Below are 11885 nucleotides of genomic sequence, written 5' to 3' on the forward strand. Positions count from 1 at the left end.
CAGCTGGTGAAGAGGCACGGGTGTCTCCCACTCCTGCTGTGACAAGCTGCCCTCCCCACTTATCTCCCAGAACCAAGAGAGGCATGAAAAGGGCCAAGAAGAAGTTGACTTCTCATAGGTGTAGTCTCAGATTGCTTGGGGGGAAACCCTGGAGAGCAGGGGACTTAGGCAGCTGTGGGGAAGTGGTTACCTTCAGTCTCTACAACTGCTTCATGGGGCCAATATGTGCTGGAGATGAGCTGTCGCGCTCATTAGGCCTGCCACTCCTGTGCAGATTCTGTTTTTGCTAATAAAGAGTTAACACCAACTTGCCCGGTGTAATTTACTACTGTCTCGCTTCTCTGACCAAAATCACTAGAAGTTGAGTATTTAGTCCCATGCTGTAGAACACTCTTCCAGCATCTGGAAGGCACCCTGTTGGTTACCCCTATGCTAGATGTGCCTTAGGATGAATTAAAGGAAAACCTCCCTGCTTATTCCACAAGGCAAGCGGTTGCACGGGGCGCAACTCCTTTATCTTCAGCCTGTAACCTGAATTGCAACTGTGCCACAAACCAGTGGGATCCGGTCTGTGGAGAAGACGGGATGACGTATGTGTCGCCCTGTTTCGCTGGATGCAAAGCTGTGACAGGATCCAGGAAAGACACAGTAAGATCTTTGTTTTCATGAAAATAATAGTAGTAGTAGTAGTAGTAGTAGTAGTAATAATAATAATAATAATAATAATAATAATAATAATAATAATATTTATACCCCACCCATTTGGGCTGGGTTTCCCCAGCCACTCTGGGTGGCTCCCAACAGAATATTAAAAACACAATAAAACATCAAACATTAAAAATTTCCCTAAACAGGGCTGCCTTCAGATGTCTTTTAAAAGTCAGATAGTTGTTTATTTCCTTGACATCTGATGGGAGGGTGTTCCACAGGGTGGGTGCCACTACCAAGAAGGTCCTCTGCCTGGTTCCCTGTAACCTCACTTCTCGCAGGGAGGGAACCACCAGAAGGCCCTCGGCGCTGGACCTCAGTGTCCAGGCAGAACGATGGGGGTGAAGATGCTCCTTCCGGTATACTGGGCCGAGGCCGTTTAGGGCTTTAAAGGTCAGCACCAACACTTTGAATTGTGCTTGGAAATGTTCTGGGAGCCAATGTAGGTCTTTCAGGACTGGTGTTATATGGTCTCGGTGGAGGCAGTGCTGCCTTTTACCTTGAAAGGAGATTGGGGGCAGAGAAATGAACTCTTTAAAGGAATTTCTGGTGTCTTTAAAGGAATTTCTGGTGTTTTTTTTCAAAAAAGGTGGGCAAAGGCAGAATAGATAGGCATATGGAGTCCAGGATTTTGCTTCTATTCATTTATTTACCTTATGCAAAAAACCTTTAACCTTCTTTTCAGGTTTTTCAGAATTGTAGCTGCATTGAAAAGGGGGATTCTGGGCTGAGGAATTCCTCGGCGGTTTTGGGAGAATGTCCAAGGACTGACAGTTGCTCAAGAAATTTTATTTATTATGCAGTGATCAAAACAGTGGCTTCCTTTTTCTATGCGCTGGGAGGGACTCCTTTTTACATGATCATGATTCGGTAAGTAACAAGTTGTGCCTGCCACAAGAAAGGCCATAATATCTGCTCCTGTCCTTGTTTTATATTAAAAGTTCCCTGAAAACAAATACCGTAATTCCATTGCCCTCTGCTCCAGATTTCCAAACCCCCGGCGAGAGACCCTGAGTATACTGTGGCAACTGAGCATGCTAATTTCTCAATTGTTGCCTACTTATGTACCCTATTTTTCGCTCCATAAGACGCACCTGACCATAAGATGCACCTAGTTTTTAGAGGAGGAAAACAAGAAAAAAAATATTCAGAACAAAACAGTGGATGTATGATTTTTGTGGTTCATTTTGTTGCCACAGACATGTGATTTGATGGTGAATTTGGGGTGACCCAATGCAAAAATCTTGAGGATACATGTGGATCCGTGCTTTGTAACCACAGTTTTTGCGCCATTGCGGCCCCACGAAACAGTGGATGTATGATTTTTTTGGGTGCAGGCTGTAGCCATGGACATGCTATGTGATCTGATGGTGAATTTGGGGTGACCCATTGTAAAAATCCATGGGCTTTTACCTCCCCACTCCCAGGCAGCCTCCTTTATCTCTATTGTCCCTTATCTCCCTCCCGATCGCTTACCGATCAGCTCCTTTCAACACTCCCTTCCCTCTTGTTTGCCTTTGTGTCTTTTCCTTAGCTGGAGCAGTTTTTTGCTCCTCCTTTTCTTCTAATTTCTCTCCTCGTTGCTTTAGTCTTCCTGTCTCCTCTCCTTGCAAGTTTGCTGTCTTTACCTCCCCCCTCCCAGGCAGCCTCCTTTATTGCTAGCATCCCTTATCTCCCTCCCAATCACTTGCCGATCAGCGGCTTTGTTTCAACACTCCCTTCCCTCTTTCAAAAAAAAGGGGGGAGCATGATCTGCTTATCGCCCCTGGGCAATTTGGCTCCAGGGACCACGCATTCGCTCCATAAAATGCACAGACATTTCCCCTTACTTTTTAGGAAGAAAAAAGTGTGTCTTATGGAGCAAAAAATACGGTACTTAAAAAAGAGAAAAGAGCCTATTTGTTTAATTATTCAGTTTCTATCCTGCCCTGCCTCCCAAAGAAGGCCAGGGTCGTAAATTGTACTTTGGCAGATCCTGAGATTCCCCCCTCTTCTTTCACTGTGGCCCAGTCTTCCATCAGGACCCCATTTCTATTGGCACATACAACCCAAGTTCAGTATTAGAGGGAGTCGTACCAATAATACACTGCAATTCCTCTTTTTTTACCCCAAATCCCAGCCTTTCAGAGCTGTCTAAATTCACTGGAGGCAAGGCTTGAGTTCACATAGCTGCCCTTTCTTCATGGTCATAAAGTTTGCTGAATCGGGCAAACTCCTGAACTCACCTTTTGCACCAGGCTCACTTTTGTCACACTTTTCCAACATCCCATCATGCTCTGCAATGACTACGTTGATTAGATTGGAGGGAACATTAGAAGCTCTCTTATTCTGAGTCAGGCTATTTGTCCATCAGCTCAGAATTATCCACACTGATTATCCACACTGACTGGAGGTCTTGCAGACCCTTGCGTTACACTGGAGAGGCTCACAATTGAATCTGGGACCATCAGAATGCTCTCTTCCAGTGAGCTTCCCCCCACGATTGCTGCTTAAATGCTAGGAAGGAAGAAATCTGCTGTCAGTTTACTGCGTATCACATTGAGATGCTTAGGCGGAAAGCAAATAATAATAGATGATAACACAGCCAAAGCACTACCAATGGATTGCTCACTGTGTTAGTAACATCACAGATAATTTATAGAGACTTGCAGGAATGTATAGAAGAATATTTTCCACTAAGGCTGATTTCTTCCATCATTTAGGTGCGTAGATCCAGAATTGAAGTCACTTGCAGTTGGACTCTATATGCTTGTTATGAGAGCTTTGGGTAAGAAACATCACCATTCTGGTCATTTTTGAATATCACTGGACATCCCCCCCCCCGCCCCAGTTCTTCACACACTCACACTCACACAGGCAAGTGAACAAGCAGTATGGGGGGGCAGGCTTCTGTTGGAGTGACACTTACATTACTCTGATGTAGGCCAGCTGGGTTGGGCAGAAGGACCCAGGCCAATGTAAAGAAGATTTGGATTGGTCTCTCTGTGAAAGAGATGTATGGGGGTGTGTGAGGGAAGGGTAGGAGAGGGAGGTATGTGTGCACAGTCTGTGCATGCCACTGAGATTGCTCCTCATCAGGCTGATTTTGGTCTCCCCCCTCCGAACTTCTGTACTTTTGCAAATGTTGGGGTTTCCCCTATCCAACTGAGATCACTCCCTTTGTTTGTGGCTGTTGCCAGTTTTGCTCCATACTTGAAGAATGTTTGCTGTTAGTTATCTGTTAAGAAGATTTGGTGGAGCAATTCCCCAAGTGGCTTATGAAACCTGCATGCTCAGAGGTGTGGTTTCTTTTTGGGGGGCTCTGTCTCAGAACCGTGGATGTATAAGACGATAAGGACCATCAGCTCCCTGCTAAAGGCAACTGGCTGACCACTGCTGGAAAGAAAATGACCTGCGCAAGGGAGGCCATACATTATTGCAATGATCTGCTTAGTATTTTGGGTTACTGGGCTTCTAAGACTTACACACATACAAACACCCTGTCTCTACTATCATCCTACCCAAGAATATTGTCTAAAAATGTGCTTTAGATGACAACCTATATTTAGCGCTTGATGTTTTTCAGCTGGAATTCCAGCCCCTGTTTATTTTGGAGCAGTGATAGACAGGGCTTGCTTGAAGTGGGCAAGCAGCAGCTGTGGCAAGCGAGGAGCTTGCATGCTTTATGATGCGACAGTGTACAGGTGAGCTCCACTGGAATCCCAGAGCTTCTCTGTCATCTCAAGGTCAGCTGTCTCATTAACTTAATGCAATGGCTGGGCTCAATCTAGATGACTTCCTGCCTGGCAGCCATCCAGGTGGAGTCCTCTGAGCCTAGCCGTCTCTCTGTCAATTAATTTTAATGCCTGGCGCCAGGATCCATCTCTCTTGGGCAATTTGTTAAGAGAACAACAGGGCTTCAAGTTATGGTTGGCTAAATTATGTTGATTAATGGGCTAGAGCTCTAGGGTGCAACCATAGAATCGTAGAATTGAAAGGTCTCATGCAGAAGGTCTCAGGTTCAATTCTGGGCACCTCTAGGCAGGACTAGGAGAGACGCCTGTCTGAAATCCTGGAGAGTCACTGCCAGGCAGTGTAATCAATGGTCTGTCTCAGTATAAGGCAGCTTTCTATGTTCTTATCTCCCCCTCTGGTGTTGAAGGAGGAATCGCTTAACCTGGCCTGGTAGCATATGGACAGCCAGGACAGATGTCTTAGGAAAGATGACACATGCCATTTGGCCACAGCAGCAGTTTAGTCACTGCATTCTGTACTAGCCGTAGTTTCTGGACCAGTTGCGTTCCCAGCCGCAGAGTCCCCATCACCACCGAGTGTGCCCACCTAGGGTATATGAATAAAGAGACACCGCAACTGTCTGGGATTAAAGGGCCACAACTTGATTGGTTAAAGAAATAGGTAAGGTAAAGGTAAAGGGACCCCTGACCATTAGGTCCAGTCGTGGCCAACTCTGGGGTTGCAGCACTCATCTCGCTTTATTGGCCAAGGGAGCCAGTGTACAGCTTCTGGGTCATGTGGCCAGCATGACTAAACCGCTTCTGGCGAACCAGAGCAGCACATGGAAATGCCATTTACCTTCCTGCCAGAGTGGTACCTATTTATCTACTTGCAGTTTGACGTGCTTTCAAACTGCTAGGTTGGCAGAAAGAGGTAGGTAGGCATAGGTATTGGACATGTAGCCCTCTCAGCCTCCTAGTGGGGGTATGGAGTATGACAGGGTCTGCTTGGGGCGGGGGGGGGGGGGAGGGGGAAGAGAACGGGCCGTGGCAAAACACAGATTTACACTGATGGCCCAACCCTAAGCACTGAGGAAGCTCTATGGCCCGTTAGCCACCCGCTTCTGACTCTATGGACAGAGACTTGCTCCTGGCTGACTGCGCTGCTGAGGGCTGCCTCAGCAAGCTAATTTATGCCTGGGGAGTGGACCTGAGGGAAGGTTGTGTCCCTCAGGTCTGCCCCCCAAGCTGCACCCCACCCACCCCCGACTGCCGTGGATAGGCTGATTTGAATAGTAGGCTTGGCAGATGAATCCGACATGTGTATTTTCTCAAAATTAGCAAAGTTTTCCCCACTTTGCTGCCTTAATGAGGCCGCAATATTTGGAGGAGCACTGGGTTCACCCCCTAATCAAGACTAATTTATTCCAGTGATCTTTTGTTTTGTTTAGCAATTGAACCTTGTGGCTGCTACTATCTGTTTTGCTTTCTGCTAAATATTTTGCACATTATCACACTGCAATTTCAAATTATTATTATGACGTTGCGTTGCAACTTACACCGTAAGCTGCTCTTAGGATTTTTTTGTGTTTGTGATATATAGATAAAAAAAGCAGGAATGAAAAAGTCAAATATAAACACAATTCCTCTGTGGGTTCTTCTCTTATGCAGACATTATTTCTTCGGTCTAACATTTGTCTTAAGAGCTCCATCCTATCTGCTGGGCATAGTCTTCTTCTTGTTCGTGAAGAAACATTTTGGAGCAAAACAGGCTGATTCCCCCGAAACCAAGAGGAAAGAAGATGCTCTGAATGGGGAAACGAAGCTTAATGGCGCTGAACATACGACAGGCCTTTCAGATGCAGAAATGGACACCTGCATCTAGTGCAAATGAACCATCACACTGTACTTAGGCAATTATGCACAGACCATTGGAGGGGGCATCTTGACTATATCAAAGATTAAATTGTCCAACACAGCAGTGCATTATTTAATAGCATTTGTTGTCATTACTTTCTGTGTGCGTAAGACGGTCCTTGCTGGATAGAACCAATGTCCTGTTTAGCATTCTGTTGTCGCAATGGCTATCCAGATATCCAGTGCTATTTTCCCAGAAAAAGAGGTGCCAGAACTCACCATGAACGCCTCCTTTGTTCTCTTATAATGGCAATGGTGCCCACCTGAGTGGCGCCGGAACTGAATTCCAGCTGGGGGTGGGGGAGCCCTATGCAAAGCCCACAAAGCAGGGCATATGGGGGGGAACAGCTATATAGAGAGCTATAAGGAACAATAAAGGATGGAAGCAACAGATCAAAATGATGCTTTGTGAGGGCTCTCATTTCGTACCGAGTGTGGCGATCACACAAGGTCCCTGGACATTTCACCGTCTATTGATCCCTGTGCCACCACTTTATTTCTCGCTGCCACCACCCAGGCCCTACCTGGTACAATACTGAGTCCAGTCAGGTTTAAATCAGAACATAAACTTCTGTTTATTTATTGCAGTTTAACAAGTGTGTGGTTTCATAAAGGGTATCGGTCAATTACAATCATAGGGTGCCTATCTAGACCTATAACTTCCGCTACCTGCTCTCACTCACTAAACCACCTCTCAGATATTTGCTTGTCTTCCTAGCTCCTAACTGTTCCTGACTCAGCTTATTTCGCTACACTAACTCAACCTCCCCACAGACTCTATCCCAATTCACTCCCACTCCAACCAACCACCCAACTCCCAACAATCTCTCCCCTTTACCCCTCCCAGAGCTGGTTTTATAGTTCCTCTGACTCCACCCCCCGGGTTCTGATTGGGTAACCTGTTTAACTATTTCACCTCCAGCACGCTCATATGTTAACGTCACACCGAGCTTCAACTTAGAAGGGTGGTAATAACTCGAAATCACCCTGACTTGCCTCATTTTGGCCCTCTGCAGAGCCCATGTACACCCCTGTGTTACTAGCCAGTACATCTGAGCTGAGTTTACACATGAAATGCAGCAAATCCAGGTTGACTACTGATGCACTTCGGATAGGGATTCTGCAGCCATTTGGGTCTCCCTTATGAGTCTACTTCTATAATAAAACTAGTTGGCAAATGCATGCATGTCGTATTCACACATTATCGGTCTTGACACACACGTGGAAATATATATTTGGTGTATTGCTAAAAATGCAAAGTGTGAACTGATTTTTAAATGTCCCAAAGTAGCTTCTTTCCATCTACGTGCTAGGAAGACACCCACCTGCAATTTGCAACGAAGGAATGCAACAAAACTTTGGGAAATATTTCCCACTCCCCCATGGTAAGGTTATCTTTTTGAGTTCTCTTAAGACACCTTGGAAGGATGAATCAAGTGTGTGGGGAATCTTTGGCCCTCCAGATATTGCTGAACAGCATCTCCCACCAGCCCTAGCAAGCCTGGCAAATGACCAGGCATGATGGGAGCTGTAGTTCAACAGCATCTGGAAGGCCAAAGGTTCCCCACATGCCTGTTCTAATTTAGTCACGTGTCAGGCAATTCCTTCAGTGGAATCTGGACTGCTTCACCTGGGCTTGTCAATTAAATTTGTAGCCTAATGCTCTTATGTGAGATGTCTTATCTATTTTGATGAGTAACTTCCATCCGATGATAAAGTTGACATCCTGGCATTTCTGTCTTCTGCACTAGCACTAATGAGCCACTAGGATCCTCTTCAGGAAACATCCACACTAACATTAAACAAAGAAAAATAACTCTCTGCAGACTAGAGACAGAAGTCACACTCTCTGCAAGCAGCTTTACCTCCTTATAGATCTTGATCCCGATTTGAAATGAGCTCCATCTATCAGAACATCAGGATAGCTTCAGAAACAAGCCATCAGACTGTCAAGATAGAATTCAAAAAGTCTTCTGATGGTTGCTCCAAAATAGCATTGGGGAGGTTATATTTTTACAATCCACTTTTCTTTGGGATGTCTGTGCTACTAACAGCACTCACACAAAGTCTGAAGAGAGCCTGGGTCCACCAAGAGGCATAGCATGGGAGGGGTTGCAGGGGTGGTTGTCCAGGGCATAAAATTGTTAGGCGGTGCAAAATCTAAACACCTAGTACTGCCTCAATACAGCTGTGTGTTTCCGTTGCTGGGCTCTGTTGAAAACGGCTTCTCCATAGGAACCAGGAAGTGACCTCTTCAGACAATGGAACGACTCTACTTTTCTTATCTCTGTTGCTGCAGTCTCCTGGATGATGCAGACACCGCTAGGCAGTTGAATGCACCTGTGTACTCCGTTTGTTTCCCTTCGTCCCCACCTCCATGTGGCCCCGGGCACTGGCAACCCATGCTACGCTACTGGGTCATTGTCATTCCACAGCAAAGGAAGTTTTCAATTTGCAGCTGGCTGTTCTAAGCCTTTCTAAGAACTGCAATACATCAGAATGTGAGGAGGGGAGCTGTGTCTGGTAAAGTGGTAGATAACCAATACAACTGCCTTTGGTCTCACCCCCTTTGTAACCTGCTCCAGTTTCTGATTTTGGATTCGTAACTTCTTTGGGTTGCTACTGAACAAAGGTTGGCTAGAAACTGAACCAATGAATAAATGTTCTTTAAGACTGTTCCTTGCCCCTGGTTTTCTCTCGGTTCAAGCTCTCCTGCCGGCATCTCTTGTGCAAGAGGAAATTCCAGGCTCTTTCATTCTTCCAAGTTACTAATAAGAGGGATACATTCCATTCAGCCTACTGTGTGCACATCGTACAATGTTGTGTTTTTTAAAAAACATTCCGAAGTAATTTTACAGGACGTTTCATTTGCACTACAGTGTTTTCTGTGGGGCATTCTGGGGTCTTACAGGGAGGGAGGGGTGGATCTGTCCATTTCAGTTTCTCTTACTTCCTCATTTTTTTTCAACATTAATTTATCATCTTTATCAACGACTTGGATGATGGACTCAAGGGCATCCTGATCAAATTTGCAGATGACACCAAACTGGGAGGGGTGGCTAACACCCCAGAGGACAGGAACACACTTCAAAACGACCTTGACAGATTAGAGAACTGGGCCAAAACAAACAAGATGAATTTTAACAGGGAGAAATGTAAAGTATTGCACTTGGGCAAAAAAAATGAGAGGCACAAATACAAGATGGGTGACACCTGGCTTGAGAGCACTACATGTGAAAAGGATCTAGGAGTCTTGGTTGACCACAAACTTGACATGAGCCAACAGTGTGACGCGGCAGCTAAAAAAGCCAATGCAATTCTGGGCTGCATCAATAGGAGTATAGCATCTAGATCAAGGGAAGTAATAGTGCCACTGTATTCTGCTCTGGTCAGACCTCACCTGGAGTACTGTGTCCAGTTCTGGGCACCACAGTTCAAGAAGGACATTGACAAACTGGAACGTGTCCAGAGGAGGGCAACCAAAATGGTCAAAGGCCTGGAAACGATGCCTTATGAGGAACGGCTAAGGGAGCTGGGCATGTTTAGCCTGGAGAAGAGGAGGTTAAGGGGTGATATGATAGCCATGTTCAAATATATAAAAGGATGTCACATAGAGGAGGGAGAAAGGTTGTTTTCTGCTGCTCCAGAGAAGCGGACACGGAGCAATGGATCCAAACTACAAGAAAGAAGATTCCACCTAAACATTAGGAAGAACTTCCTGACAGTAAGAGCTGTTTGACAGTGGAATTTGCTGCCAAGGAGTGTGGTGGAGTCTCCTTCTTTGGAGGTCTTTAAGCAGAGGCTTGACAACCATATGTCAGGAGTGCTCTGATGGTGTTTCCTGCTTGGCAGGGGGTTGGACTCGATGGCCCTTGTGGTCTCTTCCAACTCTATGATTCTATGATTCTATGATTCTATGATTCTAATTTCAGTTCATTTCCATGTCAGCTGGTGAGTTTTTTAAAAAAGGTTTTCATGTAAACCCATCAGTCTTTTTCTCCTAATCCCAATTTTTCATAATACATATTTGCAAAGCAATTTCCCCTAAAACTTGGATGGAGAACTGCACAACAAAACTCAGAGAAGTGCAATTTTCGAATCATACTAGCAGTGGCTTTCCACGTTTTCGGACCAGGAATCTCCCCTACGTCTACTTGGAGATGCTGTGTGGTGAATTCTCTATTTGGCCTTATCCTCTTTTAAAGCCATCCAAGGGTCTGCATTGTGTGAGCAGAGCAGAAGTCCTTTTCCAATCGCTCAACCCTTATGGAACTCAACCCTTGTTTTTTTTTTAACATTTCTGTTCCAACTGTCTGATACCACCCCCACCCCTGCAAAAACAACAACTCTTAAGGCATCTGTAAGAGAAGGAATTAATGAATGATAGAAGGAAAGGGGCTGTAGGAGGAGGAGATGGAAAGTAAAAGTGCTGGATTCAGGGCAGTGCAAGTGGTTTCCTTACAGTGAGTCGAGCCAAGGGGCCCCAAAATATTATTATTAGTAGTAGTACCTGTACTTGTCCTCCGTTCTTCCTCAGTAGCCTGTTGTTGGGAAAAACTGAGGGCACAAGGAGAAGGGGACAACAGAGGACAAGATGGTTGACAGTGTTCTTGAAGCTACTAACATGAGTTTGACCAAACTGCAGGAGGTAGTGGAAGACAGGAGTGCCTGGCATGCTCTGGTCCATGGGGTTATGAAGAGTTGGACACGACTAAATGACTAAACAACAACAAAAGTAGTACCTGCTGAGAAGATCCATTTAAAAAGCAACTGTACCAAAATATATTATTGTGAAAATAAGGAATATTGTGTGTGCATTCACGCGCCAAATTTTGCCCTCACTCAAGGTGCCATCATACCAAAGTCCGCCCCTGAGAGGAGGAAAGGGTCAGAGGGAAGGGACAGGTGGGGGGGGTCTGCTGAGAAGGACAATTCAAAGAGGCCCTCAAAAAAGACCTGGGGAAACATGGGAGGAGGTCAAGACAGTTAGGCAGTAGGCAGAGGAGTTGGGTACGTTGAGTCGGGAACATGATCTCCTGTTCCTCATTGAATGATTGCATGTTCCTTCTTGCAACGTTCCCTAGATAAATATGACTGTTGGTTTCAATAGTTGTTGTGTTTTGTCCTGGGTGGATTCCAGGCTAATAAATCACATTCTTACAGTTACCAGCACAGTCTAGCAGATTTAAGGAGGCATCTCCTCCTGCGCTATTCCTCTTGTTTATTCAAGCATTTATAAACTGCCTCCCAATGAATGTTTGCCAAGCACTGTGTGAGGAAAATATTAAATGAACAACATATATAGTAAAAATTAAGTAGGCAGAATCGAACGCACCCATCTTTAAAACATCAAATTATGAGGTTCAATATCAGTATAAAATGGCTGAATCATATTTCTTGGAATGCCCTCAATGGCCTAGGTCTTCAACTGGTGGTTCGGGAGTCACAGGTGGGCTGTGAGGCCTCACTAGGTGGGTCACAGCTAAGTTGCTGCCGCCATGTTGGATTCTGGCTAAGGCTGACTAGGCCAAAGGAACACTATTTGCA

General features: G+C 45.4%; 1 protein-coding gene across 2 annotated transcripts in view; it reads left to right on the plus strand.

The window, feature by feature from the left end:
- SLCO1B3 (solute carrier organic anion transporter family member 1B3) overlaps positions 1–6415 on the plus strand; it is a 33831-nt gene extending 27416 nt beyond the window's left edge. For both annotated transcript variants that reach the window (XM_053406064.1, XM_053406063.1), the window contains exons 11-15: positions 486–648; positions 1394–1578; positions 3411–3475; positions 4274–4391; positions 6093–6415. In XM_053406064.1, the coding sequence (XP_053262039.1) occupies positions 486–648; positions 1394–1578; positions 3411–3475; positions 4274–4391; positions 6093–6306 (745 nt within the window). In that variant the 3' untranslated portion in view covers positions 6307–6415. The remainder of the gene's footprint in view (positions 1–485; positions 649–1393; positions 1579–3410; positions 3476–4273; positions 4392–6092) is intronic.
- Positions 6416–11885: the final 5470 nt, after the last annotated feature.

This window comes from Podarcis raffonei, chromosome 10 (genome assembly GCF_027172205.1).
Source record: "Podarcis raffonei isolate rPodRaf1 chromosome 10, rPodRaf1.pri, whole genome shotgun sequence".
Classification (NCBI taxonomy): Eukaryota; Metazoa; Chordata; class Lepidosauria; order Squamata; family Lacertidae; genus Podarcis; species Podarcis raffonei.